Source organism: Tiliqua scincoides, chromosome 6 (assembly GCF_035046505.1).
Source record: "Tiliqua scincoides isolate rTilSci1 chromosome 6, rTilSci1.hap2, whole genome shotgun sequence".
Taxonomy (NCBI): Eukaryota; Metazoa; Chordata; class Lepidosauria; order Squamata; family Scincidae; genus Tiliqua; species Tiliqua scincoides.
The window spans coordinates 74,659,766-74,682,471 of NC_089826.1; the positions used below are offsets into that span (position 1 = coordinate 74,659,766).

The following is a 22,706-nucleotide window of genomic DNA, read 5'->3' on the forward strand; positions in this document are numbered from 1 at the left end:
ATAAGGTATGCAAAGTGCTTTGAAGACTCTAAGGTTCTAAGGTTCTATATACTGTAGCAGGAAGAACAAATGTCCAGCACACATTTCCAATCCTCCCAAATCCTACTGTACAGTCATTCAGGGGGGAAAGAAGCAGAGGCAAACATCATATTTTTGCTGGGAAATTAGAACAATGGAAGGCAGGAAACAGAATAGGTGGAATTGGAATTATATAATCAGAGAGGAGGCAGAATCACCTATGTGACTTACTATGGAACATTTTCATGGCTATCTCAATGTATCTAGATTGATCTAGATTTCTACTCTACAACAAGGGTTGGCAAAGTGGCCAGGCATTCAGTGATAATGTTATCAAACTTCTGAGTTGCCAGAAAAGGGCAGAGCTCGACTTGGGAGGCAATGCCTTTAGCCCAATTTGCCAAAGGCCAGACAGGGAAAGGTAGAGTTGCCTGCCCAGACTTATGAATTTGGCAGGAGTTTTTGCATCCCAAGCTGAGCTTTGAGCAGGCCGGATGACTTGGGAGGAGCTGGATTCAGCCCATGGGCTGTAGGTGGCTGACCACTGATCTACAAGCCAAAGAGGGGACAACTAGGAAGATTTACTTATTTACCACCTTCTAGAGAACTACAAAAATGGGGTAGAGAAAAGAAGAAATATCTTTATTTCCAGATTAGACATGAAAGTCTAATGAAGGGTAGCCAAGCTTTTGACTTTAGGGCTCCTGGACCTTTAACAATTGTATAGAAGAGGGAATTTCAGCAACTTGTAATCTCACAGATGACACCAGCTTGAAATGCCCTCTTCTACGCAATTGTTAAAGGTCCAGGGGCCCTAACGTTGAAAGCTCGGCCACCACTGGCCTATACTATAGTAAAAGTCTATTAATTGCTTGATGAACCATTTCAATATGGGTATGTTCCTTGGGATAAGATGGAGTAGAAAAACGGTTCTGAGATTGGGATGAGTGCACATCTTTTAGGCTGTAGTTCAATATGCACTTACCTGGGAGTAGGCCCCATTGACCTCAATGGAATTTGCCCTTGATTAAGCATTCATAGGATTGAACTGTTAGCCTTACATTTGTGCAACTGCTCCCCATGTGAATCACATTTAAAAAGATTGATCTGCAGTGACTGAGAGAACTACTGTTGGAAAATCGTGACTCTAAGGAATCCCCTACCTCTGCATCTCAAACCCATCGTGCATGTGACTCTCCCATTTTGTTCTCTGCTCCTCTTAGAAAGCATACAAGTGGGTGGCCATTTGAACATGTTATATTTTAATTTGCAGAGACAAAAATGACAAGCAATTTATTTACATAAAACTGTACAAAAGCAAATTAAATTATGCAAAATCTTTCATAAATAGAGGTGGACTAGCGTTGAATACATTTTTGCCATGTTTTTTTTTTCTTTTAGCATAGTTGCGTGCATAGTGACTCATAATAAACAATGATAAATTGTTCTCTGCTTCACTATCAACATCCAAGTTGCAGAACAATAGTCAATGATTAATTGTACAAACGGATCGTAACCACACTGAATGTAAGTGCTTCAAAATTCAGGAAATGTCTGAAAGTGTACCCCAGGTAGCTGGAAAATGATGCCTTCTTCCAATTGGTAAGCTCTTCAGGCAACTGCCCAACTTAAATGTTGGGACCAAGTTCATCACTACCTTTGTCCATCTCCTCTCAGTACTTATGGAAACATTGGATCTTTATCAATGGTGGAACAAAAGCAAACTGTCCCATTCTTCAAATGCTGTAAAAGTCTCTTAGTGATGGTGGACTCTACGGTAGTTTCATTTTGCCCCTCTGTCTCCATTTTCCTACATCTCTGTTTGACTATGTGACAACTTCCCAGGGTAGTCTTTCAGCCAAGCACCTTCCATCTCTCATTTTGAGTTCTTCCCCCACAGAAAAATAACATCTACCTTTGTTTTCTGAAAAAAAAAACTCAGGCAGCAGGCCAGTCGGAAATTATCTTGACTAAATATTAGCAGATCTGGAGGTTGGAATGGTCATTAGTGTTTAGGCTGAAGTTAATACAGACATTTTCTAATTCGTATAACGTTGCATAAGTGATGCATCAATCTATAAATGTGTCCAACGTAAAAATGCATGCAGAGTTCTCCTTCGAGCTGCTTGCAGAATTAAACGAAAACAGTACGTACAATTCTTGCGTTGTGAAATGAAAACGAGATGACTACTAAATGCAATTTTTTAAAAAAACAAAAAAACCAACATCCATTTCTCTGTCAGATAACTTCTTGCTAAATTATGTTGTCTACTGAAACCTCTAGTTTTCTTTAGACAACGAATGTCACATCCCAAAACAGCATTGTCGTTTTTAATCATGAATGATATTTAAGACTGGTCCATTATCTGAGTTTGGTAGAAGGCATTTTTTTTAATATATCATTTTTTTTCATCTCTCAGAAAATAAACATGGTTTAATATACAGGTTCAAAAAGGTGGGAATAGCCCATTAATCTTCAGTGTCCAACCCCAACCACCATTTTTTTTTTACCATAACAACAGGTATAAAAGGCACAGTTGCATATTTTGCATTCACTCTAAAATTTTTCATTTTCATTTTATTGATTTTTTTTTTTTTACAAAAGCACTCTATATATGGAGTGTCACCAGATTTAACTAATTTTAAATGAAAAGAAAAACAACAAAAACCACCACAAAAATATGTGTGTCTCTCATGCTGGGTCATAAGAAGCAGTTGGCTATGTTTCAATGGCTAGATTTTACTAGAATTATCGCAAATGTGTACAAGTATACTGAATTTTTTTCTCGTCTTCTGCACCCATCATAGCTCCATGAACAAATTAGGTAAACTCCTCAATCACATTTTGCCTTGTAGTATACAAAATAGGAAATGGCTGCCAATCCATATAATCTTGAAGGCCTTCTTTGACCTGCATTGGCTTTCTAGAAAAGAGCCTCATAAGATAAACAGTTTAATTTCTCTTATTTAGTTATTTAGTCTTCAAGTGTTTATTTAATAAATTAGGATTTTACTTAAAAAAAAAAATAGTTCTGTGGAGCACTAGGGCAATGCAATTTTGTTGTCATTGTAGAAACCTGCAAGAAATTTGTAAGCTTTGTAGATTTGTAGATATCTCAAGAAGCAATTTGCCCTTAACAGATACTTAAAAAGTGATACAGTACAGGAATTTATTTATTTATTTAGGCAGTCTCCCAATCAAATCAAAATTTTAAAATTCGGTAATTAAAAAATGAAACATTCGAATGACAAATCACTCCTAATCTTTCACATTTTTCCCCCTTACTATCTTGTCCCCACTTGTAACTGTTACATGCAAACGCATTTCAAAATAAAGAACAAAAACAAAATGTAAGGAAGATGCACGCAGGATGAAAAAGGGCACTTTGCTATAAGAGTTCAAAAGACAAAAGTTGTGATGAGTTTGTACCAAACCATCAGCCCATACTTCAGACTGTTCAACATTATATCTTATGTCATTTTTTTAAAGCAAGAAACTACCCAAAGCTACCTTTGTCACTACAATCTACTAGAACCATCTAGTCATGCTTTAATGCCAAGTTAAACAACCAGAGGGGTTTGGTTTCTCCTTGTGACCCTTCTCAAGCTGTCCCCGCCGCATTGACCGATTGTCAGTTTCATGTGAATGTCCAAGCTCAGTCATTCTGTATTACTACATCATTATCATAATAGAAATAACTCAGATTCTACGCACTCTGTAACTTCTTATTGCACAAAATATTATCTGGTCCATTTTTCTAACCGCTTTATATAGTGCAAACTATGAGAACTTGTCACACCCCAGAGCTCTGCACTGTCACGATCAGTTTTGGATTCTTTGTAACTCGTCACAGACAAAACCATTTTGCGCAGAGCATGTTGGCAGTGACGTCAGTCAAGACTACCGGTCACCTTGAGTCTCAACACTGGTTTTGTATTGCACAGGACTCAGCTTAAATGCACTTCTGTTTCAAGAAAACCTGCATAATGCCTTTTGCCAGGAGCAAACCATTAACCTGGAATCCTGACAACCCAAGATTCAGCATCCACTCTCAACGAAAACAGTGTCGTACTTGACTTGAAGCATATTCTTCCCACTGCTATCCATCACCTTACTCGTCTTTCAGATTTCCCCCTCAAAGAGTGCTGGCCTCCTGGATGGATTTGAAACCTTCTAAAGGAAACATAGTCTTAAACTTGGAAAATCATATTAATATAGCATCCGATGATTATGCCGTTACCAGCAAGCTCACGTTAGCAGTCCCTTTGGGCACTCACCTAAAATCCATTTCAGAAACTACGTTGTATGGGCTTGCAGTGTCAAACTGCTGTGCAAATGCATGTGGAAAATACGCTTGTGTGTGTGTTTGTGCGTGTGTCTGTGCCAGATTGACTAAGTCAAGACCAAAGAGCAATTCCCCTGATCCATAGTGTGTTCTTTGGCCTTTTAGTTACTATGGTCATCCATGCTTTAAAGTTGGCCTTGTAAAAAAGTGACACTGGCTTAGTAATTTATCCTTAGTATGCTATGATACATATTATTTTGTTGATGTTAACATGGAGAGAGAGAGAGGAGGAGGAGGAGGAGTAGGGAATGGTAGAAAGAGGGATGAAAGCAGAGATAGTTGTTCTATGGATAAAACTGAACTGCCAAGTTCACAATTATAGGGAATATGTCATGTTTTGGAATACAATCTCAGGTTGAATATATTTCTGCTATTTTAGCCACAGGACAGTATTAAAGCTGTAATCTTCACAAAGTGTATTTTTTAAAGTAATCCCTTTATATATTTGACATTGGAGGGTGTCGGAAGGCTCATCTCTGATGGGAACCAGCAATAGTCAGATGATATCCTGGGAATATATAGATATTTATATATACGTTAACACACATATATAATAAGCATTTTCCCCTGACCTGTTTTTTTCCCCCCTCAAACAAGTCAGATGGCCACCAAACCAGAATTAGAGTGATTTAAACAATGTTGCAGCAGTGGGGGGGAGGGCGCAGGGGAGGTAACAACAGTTTCTGTGGTTCTTTTTCCGTTTCAGACTTGTTACCTTGAAAGGAATTTACAACCATTAATTTCGGGAAAACAAAGATTGGTGAGCGGGGGATTGTTAGGCATGCGGGAACAACAATGGTTTCTACATTGTACAGTATAGTCAGGCAGACAGGATACGTAAATGCCTGGCGTGGATGAAGAAGTGGCAGGCCAAGCTTTCGTCTCTTTGGTAGCCCCCTCTTTTTTTCAATACACTTTATTTTTTTCAGTTAAAATTGTTTTGATTTGTAGGGGTTTTTTCCCTTAATATTTTTTTTTTCTCCTTTTATCCCCTTCTAATATGTGAGAGAACCGTTTTGTTGCTTCTTTGCAGCCTAAAGATAAACTTCTCTTCTAGTTAAAGTGTTGACTGGAGATGGCTTGTATTCCCCTGTCTGTGTGAGGGGAATATCTTCAGGATTGGCTTCCTCACTTTTGCTGAAACTAGCTGGGCTGAAGGTCTCATAGGATGAGGTCAACTTTTTGTTAAGGAGGTTTCTGTTGCGGTCACCCATGAGGGAGGCTTCTCCGTTGGCCAGCTTCTCTTGACTGCCCCGTTCGTCAACAGGCATGAAAGTGGAGAGTTTTGGCTGGCTCTTCGGTTTCCTTTCAGGGGACGTGCGGACAGGCATCCAGCAGGAGTCCGAATGGCCGTACTCGTCACATTCCCGAGTGCACTTTCCAGTCAGGGCTACATCTGGTAAAGGTCTTGAATCTACAAACAAAAGAACAAGAAGTGACTTTAGTTCTTGGTTATGGCCACCAGAGGTTAAGCAGAGATGTGTTTAAAGGTTGGTTCTGCATTGGCAAGCTGTTCTTAAAAACCCATATCTAGATAAAAAGTTTGCTAGCGTTGATGGGTACAAACTGCAAGAGAGGAGATTCTGGCTGGACATCAGGAAGAAAGTTTTGACTGTTATGGCAGTTTGGTAGTGGAATAGATTGGCGAAGGAAGTGGTGGGTTCTTCTTCCCTGGAAATCTTCAAGCAGGACCTCAACAACCACCTGCTGGAGATGCTCAAGTAGGATATCCTACTACAGACAGGGGGTTGGAATAGATGTCCAACTCTATGATTCTATTATTCTCTATTATTCTCTCCACACGCTCTACTTTCCTTAAAATATATTTTTCCCAAAGAGGAAGGGCTATATTTGCATGAATTTTTACACAGGGCAAAGTCTGGTGACCATCTTGAAGTGTGTGAAAAAGTCTCTGAGAAATCCTGCTTATCTTATCAAAACCTTTGAGGCTCACCTCGGATATTTTGACTGATAAGAAACCTTCAACTTGATTTTAAAGTTTGTTTTTGGGAAACTTTTGGAAGCAACTTAGAAATTCACTAGCACATAGCACACAAGGCTGATCCTGAACTTGGACTTGGACCTGAACTTGGACATAGGCTGGGAATGACTGCAGCACAGATTGCAGGGTGAATACATTTTCCTGACTTGGAAGAGGATGGGGCATCCACCATCCACACAAACTTTAGTACATGCTTTGAGATCACATGCAGTTTGGAGACCACATCCAGAGCATGTACACTGTCTGCAGCAAACTAACATGGTGATTTACCAGTTACAGCTATATATGTCTTTGTTGAAACAAGATCATTCTCCTGCAACTTGTCCTTAACACCTGCAATAAAGTTTTCATTGTTCATGGAGCCAATTGACACTGGGAGTTCTAAGTTTCAAATTACTTGATAAACTTCTAACATAGTTACAGTGGCTAAGATAGGAAAGTCATTTGATTCAAGATTATGAAGAAGAATCTTAGGGCCCAATCCTATCCAACTTTCCAGCTCCGGTGTAGTCACAATTGCAGCCCCCATGGCAAGGGAACACATGTTCCCATACCTTAAGAAGGCCCCAGTGACTGCCCCTCCACCACAGGATGCAGCGCACACCACACTGGCACTACTGCACCAGCCCTGGAAAATTGGATAGGACTTGGGCCCTTAGAAGGATACATTTGCACTGCAAATATAAACCAGTTGGAAAGTGGTTTAATTGTCTTGGTTTTCCCAAAAGAACTCTGGGAACTGGAGTTTTGTGATGGTGCTAGGAATCCTTTGCTATAGATCAGCAGTTCATAGAAAAACTAAAATTAACAGGATCTCCTTTGGCTAGATTCCATTCCTGCTAAATGGTAAAATCTGGGAGGGGGGGGCATTTGTCCTTTGTGAATTTTCACCTTGTATTTAAAAAAACAAACAAAAACCCTGCTGTGCTTTTATTTGTGCAGAAGGAAAAAGGTAGCATTCTACCATTTATACCGTGTACAAATTTGTACCTTTTGTGCCCTGTACTCAATTACACAGGCCTACAAAATTGAAGGTCAGAAAAGTTTTTCCCAAACTTTATGATGGTTTGACATGAATTTGGGGTGCTGATTCCAAAAATGGCATCCGTTTTGCCCTATCACATCTAGTTTTGGAGTAGTATAGCCTCATTAGTGAATGGTTCAAGCAGCTTCTTTTTTACTTGGGATTGAACCATTCGCTAAAGAGGCTATGCCGCCTCTCCAAAACTAGACGTGACAGGGCAAAATGGATGCCATTTTTGGAATCGGCATCCCAAATATACCAAGGAATAGGTGTAACGTTTAAGGAAGCAAAATGTGTGTCGGCCTGTGTTATTTTTAAGATATATAAAATTAAACATTATTCATATTTCCTACAACTGTAAAAATCTATTAAGCTACTTGCATTTATGTTCTGGCTGTTCTGAAACTGTCACCCCGAGCTCAGGATTGGGCTCTAAGTTCTATATGATGCAGCATGCATGGAATGAGGAAATACTGGTTCACTCTCCTCTTCTGCAATCCAGGCACCTGGGTCAAAATTTTGGGTACCAGCAAAGATTGGATTTTTATATCCTCAGCCTTTAGGATACTTTATCTGACATTTAGAAAAAGTTTGGGATACACTTCAACATCAGCTACAGGGACAGAAACAACCAAACCCCCATGCTAATCTAATGCACAAACTGCAAAACCATCCTTTAAATATTTTCAGTGTGCTCTGCATAGTATCCATGACTTTTAACTTGTAAAGACAGGTGTGTCATCAAAATCACCCCTCCAGCCGAACACCCACCCTTGGCTTGGGTTTTATTCCCATCTGTGGCTCACCCATGAGCAATGGATCTGCCAATTAGTCTTTACTGAAGTTAGGACACATTCATGACCCAGGAGAAACTGAACAGAGAATATCAATTCAAAAGGTCATTGCAAAAGCCCACCGTTAGTCCCACAGTCTGTTCAATTGTTCAGGAGCAAGGTCGATGGACACCAGTCTTAGGTCAATGGAAACATTAGTTAAACAGTCTATGAAATTTAAATGCGCATAATTGTTTACAAGATTTAACAAAAAATAAAAAACAGACATCAAGAAGAAATGGTGAGGAGCTCACAAACAGTTTTAAGCAATGACAATGATTTGCATTTGCAAAGAAAATCACTCTATGTGTTCATGTAGGTGTCTGATTGTTGGAAGTGCTTGGTGATGTGACAGTGTGTTGTGAATGTAATGTGCTTTTGCGAGCTAGGGGCCCAATCCTATCCAACTTTCCAGCTCTGGTGCAACCGCAATGCAGCCCTAAGATAAGGGAACAAATGTTCCCATACCTTGAGGAGGCCTCTGTGACTGCTTCCCTACCACAGGATGCAGTGCATGCGCCATTGGCACAGCTGCACTGGCACTGGAAAACTGGATAGGATTGGGCCCTAACTTCCTGATCCTACTGTATGGAATGTTTCTCAGAAAGGAGAGCCAGAACTCCTGCCATGATATGAGTGATGTTTTTTTTTTTTTTTTAAATTGAGAGCTTCAATTAAAAATGTTTTGATTGTCCTAAAAGGTGCCTCCAATTAATGTAGGCAACCCCCCTACATTGTTTTCAATATAATTGCTTATTAAATAAAATGTAGTTAGCAAGAGCCAACTTCAATGCTGTTCTTTTCTCTCTCACACACAGGAAGGAATGTCTCTTCTAGTTGCGGTTGAGACACATCCATAGGTCACTTAATAAAGAAAGGACACTTTTGTGTTCAAAATGATGGTTTTGTTCCTATACAATTTTAAGATTAGATTTATTCAGTGACAAAGCCTACAATTAATTGAGATTTCTTTAAGGGGGCAAGTCCTAATTGCAAGGGATTTAGAAGGAAACACTAATTTTTATTTAATTTGTTATTTTCCCCAAGGTGCTGTTACATTCACTTTCTGAAATCTCTTCTGAGCTTTTGTTTTGGTTACTGTAAAATGTGCTTCGTTTCAGCTGTCTTTTTATTTAATAAAGAAAAAAAATCATTTTGGTTTTGTTAATTATAAGGTTAGATTGGAAGGAAATAGACTGAGTTGCACATATTGAAGTCAACAGTCAATTATAACTATGGGGCCAGATTGGAGCTGGGAGGGGCTCAAAGAACTCTGCAGCCCTTGCAGGACTGCATTACGCTAGTTGCCCTACGTTAACCATTTTTAATAGCATCATACATGTATACAAATATGCTATCCTATTAGTACTAATAATATTAATAATTAATTATTATTATCCTCTTTACAAACATTTCGAAGCAGGTTACAAAACACATAAAATACAATTAACACGCAGGAAAATTTCAAATCACAGTTTAAAAAAAATCCATATATGCAGTCTTCCTAAAGCCAATTCGCAGCCACACAAAGCATCTTTGCAAATAAGGTCTTCACTATTTGTCTTACTGGAAGTATGAAAGAGGCCAGGAGATGGACTGCAGCTCAGAATGTGCATCCTGCCAATATCAAGAGAGGCATCCAGCAAGTTCTGTGGGGGGCCAACTGAGTACTACCTACATCCGTTGCATGTGCACGCCACGATCCAACAATGGACCAAACAGGAGTGTGTTTTTCAAGCACAGTCCTGCTTCAGTAGTCTAATTGCCCAGATTGGATTGGGGCAACAATACCCAAAAGATTAGCTCTGAAGACAAAAACAGCAGTAGCAACATAGATATTAAAGAAAGGGAAGTAGCAGCTTAAGGTAGGGCACTGTAGTTTCAGGAAATGGGACACAGCGCATGTACATTGGTGTGAGGGTACCAATTCCTTCAACTAAGGGCACATCCCTAAGCAACTTTCCAGCACTGATGCAGCTGATCCGCAAATGGGAGCCCTACGGCCAGATCTAGTCCCCAAGCAGCAATTCAGCTCAGCTCACTCCGCCCATAATTCCCAACCCACAGGTAAACGATATGCATTGAAAAAAATGAATGAGTTGTGGCAACAAGGACTGGCTTGGAGCTCACTCTGGGACTTGGAAGAAGCCCAGCGGTTCCCAAACTGTAAGCTGTGGCTCCCTGGGCAGATGCGGAAACCAGTCAGGGGAGCAACAGAATCCTCAGGAAAAACCTGCCCTATACAAAGTATAGGATTGTAGCCATAATGGGGATCCATGGCCAATGGTCAAGGCCAATGGCCAATGGTCAAGGAAGCTCCCAGTCAAAAATGTTTGGGAACCATTGCTTTAACCCATTACTCTCCATTTCACTCAACTAATTGCCCACTTCAACAGGCCTGTAAATAATGTCTAAATCCCAGCTCTATTATTTCCTTCTTGTTCCAATGGTCCTTTTTCCTGTTTTGGCTTGATTAATTACCATTCCCCTATTGAATGTAAGGCAAGAGACAGACATACTAGGCTTAGTCACTTGTTAGTCATCTGTACTTGTGACTTGATAGTACTTTAAGTATTTGCTGCTGCCTGTTTCATTATTATCTTGGAGTTTGGCTTTCCAAGGGCTTTTGAATTCAGATTTTTGGCTCAGACTGACAGCTTTTGTTGTTCTTCCGCAGTGATGGATAACAGATATGTTGACATTTGTCAGCCCATACTATCTTCAACCACTGCGGCTGGGGAGTGGTACACAGTATGCGGAGAACATAACAGGAAAGCACTGCTGTTCATCATGGTAAATCTGAAATTCTCCCCAAAGGTAAGAAGCACGGATAATAATTTATTACTCAGGCACACATGATGCTCTTTGATTTTTAAGCAGGCAAATCCTCTTAGCGTTTTCTACGAACAAGGCAAAACACATCCCTGCCATCACTTCTCCTCTCGATAAGCTCTCTGATGGAGTCTATAATTCATTCTTAAATAATGACCATTTAGAAAGCTGGGTTTATTGTGGTTACTTATTATTCGCATTACTACCACCAGGAGAAATCTTTTAAGTATCTCCTGGGTGTGCTCCTGATCATTCCCATTAAATTATCTGAAACTAAGATTTCAGGGCCAGGATCCAAAGGACCCTGCACAGAGACATTTCAAGCCATCCTCTTTCTTCTGCACCCTCCTCTGTTTCCTGAAATGCTGGCTCTGAAGGGCAGGGAAGCAATGGCGCACCTAAAGTACAGCATGTACCCTGGGCGCCATCTGAAAGGAGCGCCACTGAGCAGTTTCCACTAAAGCTGAGCTTGTCGATGTTCTCAGTGAGCCTCAAAAGGAGGAGGAAGGGGTGGCAGCCAGATTGCAAGGCCACCAAAACACGAGGTGGGGAATGGGAGAAGAGCAACTGGATCACAAGGATTGCAAGGGTACTGCTGCCACCAATGTTTCCTGTTTGCCAAAGAGGAGAACCCGGAAGTGATGTCAATGTTATGTGATGTTACAGTGTCACTGCTCTGGGCGCCACAGCCTCTAGCGATGTCACTGCAGGAGAGCCTACAGAATGGAATTCTGTTTGGCATGAGAGGCTGCCCGCAGAACTGAAAACCAGCATCACACACACACATGCATGCAGGTGCAAGAGTAATTTCTGGATTTTTACCTGCAGGTAGGGAAAGAAGGAAGAATGGAATCTAGAAAAATTTCATGGTAGATGCTTTTTCATGCAGCTATTGGGAAAAGGAAGGTGTACAGGGACCTATGGCAGTGGGGCAAGGGCAGATCCAAGGGTGGGCCATGGGTGTGTGGCCCCCCCACAGACTGTTGCACCAGAGGAAAGGACACCTGCTGGGATGGGGAGCAGCCCAAGCATGGCTGGGAACCCATGTCTACCTGGCAGGTAAATCTGAAGTGCAAGTCTGAGCAGCAGCCCAGATATACCTGCCCAGCCAATCTTGGCCACGGAGGCCAAAGTTCAACTGGGAGGCCAGGTCTACCCACCCATTCGAATTGGGCAGTAGAATTAAGGTAGTACTCATCCCCCCCCCCAAAAAAAAAAACAAACAAACAAAAAAACCCACTGGATTTACCCCTGCAATGGGGAGGAATGAAACCAGGCAACAGAATCATAAAACTGAACTTCAAGAAAGCCTATAGTTTTCAAAAAAAATTTAGAGGGTCCAGGCTTGCTCTCAGAAGGCCTGCAACTCAGGTCCCCCTACTGGTTATCTCACCAGACCTCCTTTTAGACAATGCTCCAGGTTTATTTCCTCTTTTTGATGTTGTGCATTGAGTTAATCCTCTCCCTGCCCTCAAAAAAACCATGCAAGTAAAACTGCAAGACCCGAAACTTCAAAGCTCTCCTTTGGGGCTGAAGCTCTCTTCTCAGTTATAATTCATGGCCTCAAAATATTGCAGTTGTCTTACAGGTTCCACCTCATCTATATTTAGGCCCCGAACCGGCAAAAAAAGAACTAAGAATGATCAAAAAAGCGGATCACAGATCAAGTCGTACGAGAGCTGTGGAATTCCAACCCGAGCAAAGGAAGGTTTGGGAAGAAAACAGCATCTTGGAAGGAGAACTGCCAGTGGGGACCAAAGAAGGCGGACAGAGCTCTTTCTCCTTCATGGTTTTGGAAGGAAGGTGAGAAGCGGCAAATATCAGTTAGCGGCATTTTCACCGAGAAAAAATGCTTCTCTCCCTCTCTGTTCCCTTGGTTGCTTGACCACTGCAGTGCCGGAGATCTAACAATTTTTGGATCCAAGTGTGAGGGAAGTTCTTCTGGTTGCCTAGCAACAATTTGGAATAGTTTCTAACCATTTCTAGCAAACTCTCCGGGAGTTTGAAACCCGCAGTAAGTCTTTGCGGGGGCGGGGGGAGGCAGCAGGGGCAGGGGGAAGGCAGTGACACGATCCCCAGGATCGCGTCTCTCAGGGGGCTGCAGGGACTGGGATGCACTCACCAGTCCCTGCAGCAGCCATCCCTGTGTGCAGGGAGCCCTGCGCGAGCGCCTGCAGGGCGCCCCAGGTCAGGGAAAGGGAGAGTGGAGCGATCTGCTCTGCCTCCGCAAAACTGGAAGCAGGGCACGATCGCCCCACTCTCCCTTTCCCTGACCTGGGGAGCCCTGCAGGCGCTCGCGCAGGGCTCCCTGCACACAGGAGCGGCTGCTGCAGGGACTGGAGGGTGCAGCCCAGTCCCTTCAGTCCCATCAGAAGAGAAAGCGGAGCGATCGTGCTCCGCTTCCGGTTTTGCGCAGCAGGGCGCGATCGCTCCGCTTTCACGTTTCCTGACCTGGGGAGCCCTGCCGAAGGTTGCACAGGGCTCCCCGCACCCCTGGGAGGCTGCAGGAGGCTTGGGCAAGTGCACCCAAGCCCCTGCAGCCCCCCTGAGCAGTGCAATCCGCTGTTACCTTCCCCCTGTCTCCTGGCTACCCCTGCCCCTTAAGGGGGCAGAGACCAGGACCCACAGGCTGGGGCGTCGCGAAACCCCAGTTTGAATACCACTGATTTCTAGACTGGGGAGTATATCACCACGCCATGCAGCTATCAAGCATAGATCTGTATAAATGTTGGCATGTCCTGATCACCACTAAGAGATGCAGAAGTTCATGCGACGGGTCTGTGGTGGGCCCATAGCCAGGGAGACAGACCAGGGACAGACTGCACTTGCTCCCAGTGTGGAAGGGATTGTCACTCCCGAATCGGCCTTTTCAGCCACACTAGACGCTGTTCCAGAACCACCTTTCAGAGCCCGATACCATAGTCTTTCGAGACTGAAGGTTGCCAACTACTGTCTGTGGTGGGCACAGGCTTGGCTTCCACACTAGGTTGGTCCACTCCCAACTCATTACCATGATCTGCCCTGCCAATAATTCTCACTATTGGCTTCCTCATTATCTCCCCTTCCTTCCCAGTTGCTTTGATCCGTTCTACACATTACACAGAAATGCCGTGACAGAATCCTGAACCATAGTCACCAAGTGAGGTGTCATTTTTGAAAAGCCTCTCACACAAAATGTTTCCTGTTTGCTAGCACAGCAAAGAGAAGACTCCACTAAACCTTTCTTTCATGCTGTAGCTCACTACAGGAGAAACCCTTTTACACGAGAGAGCAGTCAAACATATTTTTTTTCTCCATTCTCTCCACCAGCAGTCTGAAGTGGTACAATCTAGAAATCTATTACCTCCTTCTGCAATGCATAGATCAGCTCTAAGTTCCATTAACAATCCCATTTTTACAGGCCCATTCACACACTTACATTTAAGCATGAACATTAGGAGTGTGCTCACTGTGAACCCGGTTGCATCTATTTAAGTGTGCACAGTGTCTCTTAAAAGAGCACCTTTGCTGAGAAGGGATTTTTTTTTTTTTTTAAAGAGCAGCTTTGGTAGAAAGTTTTAAATGTTAAGTGTGTTGCAACACTGAAGATCTTTTTGTGTAACCAATATAATGGCATATCACTTTGGTTCCACAGATATGTTAGCCCTTAAATTAAAGCAATACGCTTTTCATTGTTCATGTTCCTAATTCAATTTTGAGTTCTTAATGATGCTTAGGATTAGATTTCATGCAATCTACCCATCCAAACCAATTTCATCTACTAGGTAATTAAATCCACCCCTTCTGATTACCACTGCTAATTAAAGGAATCGAAATCACCATCTCTGTACAGGGTGGCTTGTGCCTAACTACTATGCAATCCAGCCCCAATCAAATTAGAGAGAGTTTGGCTTTGGATTTCAACAAAATGGGGATAGCAGCCAATGGATTGAGGATATCTTTCTTGACCCCCCCCCCCAATCCTGGCACCAGTATGGATTTCAAGATAAACAGAATTCTACCTTTGCTACAAGTTGCTTCTCTGAAGCTTCAGGACCCGCATCCAATCTCATTCTCATGCAAAAGACACAGATTTTTTTTGTTCTAATAAAGAAATCATTTCCAAACTTAGACACTTCATTGGAGAGTGCACTGTTAGCTGACAAGCTTAATTGGATGAGATGTGTCGCTTTGCCTGTCAGCAGTCAGTAAATCATCACGAGAAAACTAACATACCAATCTCTGTTGCTGACCTTAACACTCAAATAAATGGCTTTAAATAGCAATGATTAATAAAAACAAATTTTTACAATCTGCTCTAATTGGCAAAACAGCCTTGGGGGATATGTTTGCTTGTTCCAATCACAAAATCTCTCTCTTTCTCTCTGGTCCATATTTTAACTCCAAACACACCTCTGGATTGACTGGCGAAGTTAACACACACACTCTAGGACAGTTGAAAACTGAGCTGAGGCTTTCATATTCCAAAGATATTCTCATACCCACGAGCACTTACGCAAAAATATTATCTAAGACACATATGCCGGGTGGGTTTCACGAAACCCACTTCGTTTGCAGCAAAAACTAAGCACATAACTTCAGTATACCTTTTTGAAAGTCTTAAAAAACATTGGTTGGCAAACTTCAGTCTCGAAAAACTATGGTATAAGCCTACAGCACCCAGTATTCCCAGGCGGTCTCCCATCCAAGTACTAACCAGGCCTGATCCTGCTTAGCTTCCAAGATCAGATGAGATTGGGCATGTGAAAGGTAACAGTTTTGAGGTTTTTACATAAGTTCCCCCCCCCAACTCTTTGCCTTTGATTCTTAGATGAGGTTTGGATGGAGGTTTCCACAGAGTAGCTGCCTGATTATAGACCTCAGTAAGCTAATTAACAGCAGTAACCAGAAAGCTGGACATTCTGCTGCAGAGGCCATAGGGACAAAAAATTTCCCAGTGACATGCACAAAGTACAAGATAGTTCAGATCTATTAAACACAAAGCACAAGTCTAATTTAGAGTACGTTTAAACACCTTTTGTCCTCATAGGGACTGGGAAACAATTTCCAATACACCACAAATCCCTTTTCAGGCATGGCCTCTTTTTCACTATTGCTTTATACAACACTAAGACTATCCAAGAGAGATTAAGCCAGTGGTTCCCAAACTGTCTTCCACTGCAAAGTCACAGGGGTGCCATGGGATGTCCCCGGTGGCCTCTTCTTCCTGGCTTTCCTGGGCACCACCATCTTCCCAGATCTCCTGGGTGTCGTCATCTTGGATCATGCAAGATTTTGTGTAATTCTCATGACATCTCGCGCAATCCAAGATGGCAGCACCTGGGAGAGCCGGGAAGAGGCTGCTGTGAAAGAAGGGCACCATGACCACAGTATGTTTGGGAGCTGCTGGATTAAGCAAGATGCCCATGGAACATGAGATAGAGTACTGATAAAATAACGCTTTTCAGGAGTTCATCTCCATGGAAAGAATGACACATGGGGATTTTCTAAGATTGCCCTCTCTCAGCCCTTCTGATACAGCATGTTTCAATGTGACAGTCATAGGGAGGACTCTTCCTGCTCCAGTTATTGTTGCTGCAGACAATTCATAATCCTTGATAGGATGAGGCTGACCACATATGAAACTTTGAAGGGGGTGAGTCTAAGCAGGCATGCTCCTAGAAAACCATCATGCACGTCCAGGGTGACCAGATGGCATAAACACAAAAGAGGACAAAGTACCCCAAAATTTAGGACACCCCCAGAAATATAGGACATGACAAAATAAAAGCTAATAACACTTGTGTATTGATTTCATGTGGTTAAACACTACATTATGTTATTAAATTTAAAACTATATTACATATAATTTATTACATATAATTTATTAATTACAAGAAGTCTATGTGCTGCTTGCAGGGGCCTGCTCACAGGGAAAAGGAGGACATTTAAGTTCTTTTCCAGGATATGAGGCTAGAAAAGAGGACATGACCTAGAAAAAGAGGACCTCTGATCACCCTGTGCATGTGTATTCCCCTAGAGACAAATACCAAAACAGAGCTAATCTCATAACCCACTGCAGTCCATTCTCAATACTGCACAGAACTACCAACAGACTACCAACCCTCCAATATATGCTAGTCTCTAGCAGAGCTTCTACCATCAAAATAGAATTGTACTAATCAACAGTGATATAGTTACCAGTGCAACAAAAACCTCTTTGCTACAAGAAACATGAATCTTCTATTTCACAGTCTATTAAGCATTTATTGTTATTTATATTTATATTTATATCCTGCTTTATCATAAAAAAAATCTCAAGGAAACTAACAAAGGGTGCAATCCTAACCTGCTCTGGAACAGGCAAACCAGGAGGCCTGTGCAGGATTGTGGCCAGAAGCAGCTCAGCCAGAGGTAAGGGGAAACATTTCCCCTTACCCCTGGGTAAGGGCTACCGGCCACAATGGGTCAATGTTACCTGCACGGCAAAAGATAACTTAAAAAGATGATAGTTGCATTTTGCACCTGTTATAATTTCCCAAAACTCTTCAAAGGTTTGTGTTCAGTGCATTAGAGTAACTAATCTGGACATCACAAGAACATGGATAACTCACTAGATCAGCTTTGTCCAGGAATGCATTCTAGTTAAATTTTGTGGGGAGAAGGCGCTATGACCTACTGATGTCACTTGACCATCAAGTAGCAAAAGCTGGATCAAGCAGCATTACCAGTCTGTGAACCTGCTTGTTCAGATAGAGCACAACCTCATCCCGAACAGGTTGAATACCGCTACCATGGATCTGCAGACTGTTTACTGACATAATCTCTGTCTTATCTGCCTTGTGCCTGAGCTTATTAGTTCTCATCTACTCCATTGCTGACTCCAAGCAACTGTTCAAGAGTCAGGACATCCACAGCCACAACTAGGTCTGACTTCAAAGAGAGGTAGCGCTGGGTTCCATCAGCATATTTGCGGCAGGACAGAAGGGGAACTCGGCCAAACAGGACTTCCCTTTAGAGTTAACGTTCCTGAGCTTCTGTTGCACTATTAAGTTAAATACTACTACCGACAGGTTGAGGGGTCATAGCTCAGAGACAGTGCTCATGTTTTGCATGCACAAGACCTTGGGTCCCGTGTCTGGCATAATTCTGAACTACAGTGATTCAGAGGAGATCTCAGTCTCCTCACCTACTGTTTTTAGAAGGCAATGGGGAATGGAAGAAATGCTTTGGTGGACACTGAGGGAGAAGGTGGGGTATTGAGGATTCCTGCTTTTTTCCTCCATAGCTTGAGCATTGCTCATCTGTGCACAAAAGAATCCCAGGCAGCAGTTGGGAAAGACCTCCAATTTCCACCCCAAGGAGTGGAAGAGTGCTATTTAAGTAGACAGGACTGAGCTGGATGGATCAGTGGTCTCAATCAAGAATAGGCAACTTCGTGTGTTCAGGATAGAAAACAGTACTGCTGTAGAGTATGCAACATTTAAATAAAATTAATAAAAATAAACTAATTTTGGAATCTAGGGGTAGTGTTTGTATAGATTATACAAGGAAGGTTATATACTCTTTAGGATGTATTTTTTACCTATGACCCAGATGGGTATTAAGCTACACTCACCTACCCCCCACCCATCAATACCACTCTGCTGTCTTGCCATTGTGCAAGCCAGCTCATACTATTCTCTTCCATTTCTCATTGGTTTGCACAGCACCATGCAAATGAATATAAATTGTACATGTTTATGCAGTTTTTGGATGGCTTTAGCTTTAGGGCTTGAATGATTGCTTGTTATCACTAAAGCAACCCACCTAACGCAGTGAAGACTCAGGTTCACATTAAGCTAGAACGGAGCAGCTGAATATTTTTAAAATCTCTCCGCTCTCAAATAATAAAACAAATTATAGACCTAACAGCAACACTGCACCAACAGCAACCACATAACACCACGGTGACCTGACTTTCACTGCATAGCTATACATTAATTAAAAAACAGTATTAAGAAGGGCTAGATCTTGATTATGCCCTCAATGTTGTATACATTTGAAATGTAAATAGAGGGAAAAGATAGGGATGTTTAAACAAATCCCCACTGTACAAAATTCTCCCAGATTTGCCGGATTTTGAGTTATTTGATCTTGTTTACAGCATGCTATCTGCCTATTAGCAAGCGGTCATTCTTGTGTTTCTGATTTCCAGTTTTTGTTCAGATTAGTGTCACCCTAGCATATTAGGGCTCCTAATTTCCTGTAAGTTTCAACACCCATCAATTTATCTTGCTCAGGCCCAGACCAAGTTGAGGGGGTACCAGTGGCATTGCTAGGAAGTGTGGGAGTACAGGCCGCATTGGGTGACGCACATGGGGGTGTGTGTGTGTGTGTGACACCACTACTAGCCAAAAAATTTTAAATCTTGGTATTTTTAGATAATACCATCATGTTAGATATCATTCGATGTATAATTTCATGTGGAATGCAATGAAACAAACCACACTGAAATAGCTCTATTCTATCAAAAGTTATATCCAAAAAGCCAGTGGGGTGGGGCAATCGTGCATCACCACATCCTCCGTCTGGGGCGTTGCCCCGCACAATGCATGAGAGGAGGTTCACAATGGGGCTGATGTGCTGGCCTCCTGATGCCACAATGGGGCTGATGTGCTGGCCTAGTGATGCCACTGAGTGGTGCCCAAATTTTCTACTCCTTTGTTTTGTAGATTTCCATGCATGCACACCCCAAGCCTACTTCTCTTCCTTGCCAGCCCAGTGATTTCTTTGAAACCCTCCTGGTTCCAAACATGCTTGTGCAATCTGCTTTATGAAAGAAGGGGCTAGACAGGCAATTGTGGGGAGGAGTGACAGCACAACAATTCTGGAGCTTCTTGCCCTGCTCTTTCCATCACTCCATTTCCAGGAGAGGGATCAAAACAGCATCCTGTCACTGCTTCTTTGCCTGCCCGGCCACTTCTTCAAACACAGGGAGAGAGGACGCCTCCACTCCATCATGTGACCCTCACTGCTTGGGAACCTGTCTGAACTGGGCAACAAGGAATGTTTGTCTTTAGCCTTCCACATACTGTGCAAGTGTGGATGATAAGCTATGTTTAAAAATAGCACTTCCGAATCCTTAAAATCTATCTAATACACACCACAACACAAGGAACTGAGAAATCAGGACATTCAGCTTCAGACAGGAGACAATCAGAGTCCCACTCTCTTGGAAATCCATGTTTCCAAATTGCAACAATGTAGTGTGCAGCACCCAGTTAGCACTGTGGCATTATTCTGACAAGCCAAGGCACTATTAAAATGCTTAAACATGTTTGAAAGCATAGGCAACTTCTTTCCTAGCACCTCGGGCAAAACACAGTTTAACGGCAACTGAACATATCTCAAGCAGCATCTCCTGCCCCCAGGCTTGGACCGCTGTCATTCTGAATGTGGCATTATCATGTATGGTAGAGATAGTGCATGCCAGCTCTAAAGCAGTCTCGCTGAATCAAGTCAAACAGGAATCAGCTACCAGAGATGCGCAAAAACTGCATGGCAGTCAAATGAATGGGGCTTCTGCTTCAAAATATAAGAAAACCTACTGGAAATACAGAAGGTCTTTCCCAACATGGGGACTGACAAGAGTGACTGGAAACACCATATAACCACCTTTAAAGAATGTCCAAAGCGAGGGGAGGGGGAGCATCTTAGTGGTACAGCACAAGCTCTGGAAAGAACTCAGTTGCAGCCTCAATCTCGGGGATTTAACTGTACAGGGTGGGCATTCCTTACCTAGAATTCTGAAATCCAAAGTATTTCAAAACCTGCAACTTTTTTGAGTACCAACATGACGCCATGAGTGGAAAATTCCACACCTGACCTCATGTGCCGGGTTACACAAAATTATTAAAAAATACTGTATAAATTTACCTTCAGGCTATGTGTATGTATATAAGAAACATAAATGAATTTCATGTTTAGGCTTGGGCCCTTTCCCCAAGGCATCTCAATAGGTATATGCAAGCATTTTGAAATAAGGAAAAAATCAGATATTCAAAGCACTTCTGGCCCAAGCACTTAGGATAAGGGATGCCCAGCCTGTATTTAAATTCTCTCTGATTCACTGTCAGTATCAATCCCTTTAAAAAAAAAATGTAAAAAACAAAACAAAACCACAGCTTTTTAATCTGCAATAAATAACCATAATGAGGGTTTGGCTAACGTGGCCCATTTTTGCTAAGAGGGTATTTCACATTAGCAATCAAGCTTAAATGAGTCTCCCAACCGGTACTACATGGAAAAGTCCAGTTATAACGTTGTTTGAAAGTCCCATGAATCTTCCCATGTAGCTGGAAATTAAACAAATAAGTAACCTAATCAAAGGGAGAACAAAAAAAGAGAAAAGGCCTAGAAATGGTAAGAACTGTGGCCTCAGGGCCGAATGCCAGGATTTAATCATCGGTGCTATAGTCCAGCTGCGCTTTCACCATTCTGCTTTTACTACTTAACAACCAGCCCAGCTGTCAAACAAAGGTTCTTTGATCTCTAACCATGTTCATACCTCACCTGCAAGTTCCGAAGTCTAAGGGACTCCTCTGTTTCCTACAGATTTTTTTTTTTTTTTTTGGGGGGGGGGGGATCCTATATTTTTTCTTTAATCTTAATTTGCAGCATTAATCCTGCCATTTTTACAAGCCAGCCCCAAGCCTTTATTCATCTCCTTGACACGTGGATTGAGAATTATTTTCATCCTTTGTTTAATTAATGAACTCGACCGGAATATTTTGCTATTAACCTGCTGTTGGGCAGTTAAAGAATTACAGTTGTATCCGTCATAAAACTCAGACTTAAAAACACTTTTTGAAGGAAAGAAAAGTATATTCCATATTGGCTTCCTGCAAGGCTGTGTCAAACTGATCATAAAGCTGCATGTCTAATTAAAAAAATGAACACTGTAAGCTTCTTCCTTAAAAGAAGAAAAAAAAAATGTTTCCTATGCCCTCAGTAATACAGCCTGAAACAAGCAAGAATTATTTTAGCATGTGCATATTGTGCATTTGCTGTTTAACTAACCTAAAGTCCAAAATATTTTTTGTGATCTTGAGGTCAAAGTTAATAGCCCAGGCAGGCAAAGAAATAAAATAAACTAGTGAAAGTCCCCCAAATGGTGGATATACATGGGAGGCCCCATATCCATGGATTCTGTATCCACGGATTCAGTTATCCACAGATTGGGTCTGCCCCCCCCCAGAAGCCCCCTGCGCATGTCCCCTGCAGGGCTTCCCCAAGCCTCCTAATGACTTATAAAGCATTAAAAACGTCACTTCTGGTTTCTCCATGAAGTCACGTGATTTGAGCTCCAAATCTCAGTCTGAGCGTGGCAAAGTGTGCAGACATTTGTCCACGGTGTCTGCTGAGCTCAGAAGCCCCTCTGGAGGTGAGCAGAGCCCCCCTCACCTCCGGAAGGGGGGCCCAGACTGTGGGGACAGACATTCACCCACATCCATGGTTTCAGCTATCCACGAGGGTTTCCGGAACGGAACCCCCATGGATAAGAGGGCACACCTGTACAGACATTCTTCCAGAAAGTTACAGGGGTGTATGTATTTTATTGTTTCTTGCTTTCCATATTCATTCTTGACCCTTTGCTTCCAAGTCTGTTATGCATAGCAGCTTTTAGGCCC

General features: G+C 42.2%; 1 protein-coding gene across 1 annotated transcript in view; it reads right to left on the reverse strand.

The window, feature by feature from the left end:
* Positions 1–1,374: 1,374 nt before the first annotated feature.
* The window catches only part of PCDH7 (protocadherin 7), a 421,851-nt gene continuing 400,519 nt past the window's right edge, over positions 1,375–22,706 (reverse strand). Inside the window, exon 3 of the mRNA XM_066632923.1 lies at positions 1,375–5,778. Coding sequence (XP_066489020.1) covers positions 5,399–5,778 — 380 coding nt within the window. The 3' untranslated portion in view covers positions 1,375–5,398. The remainder of the gene's footprint in view (positions 5,779–22,706) is intronic.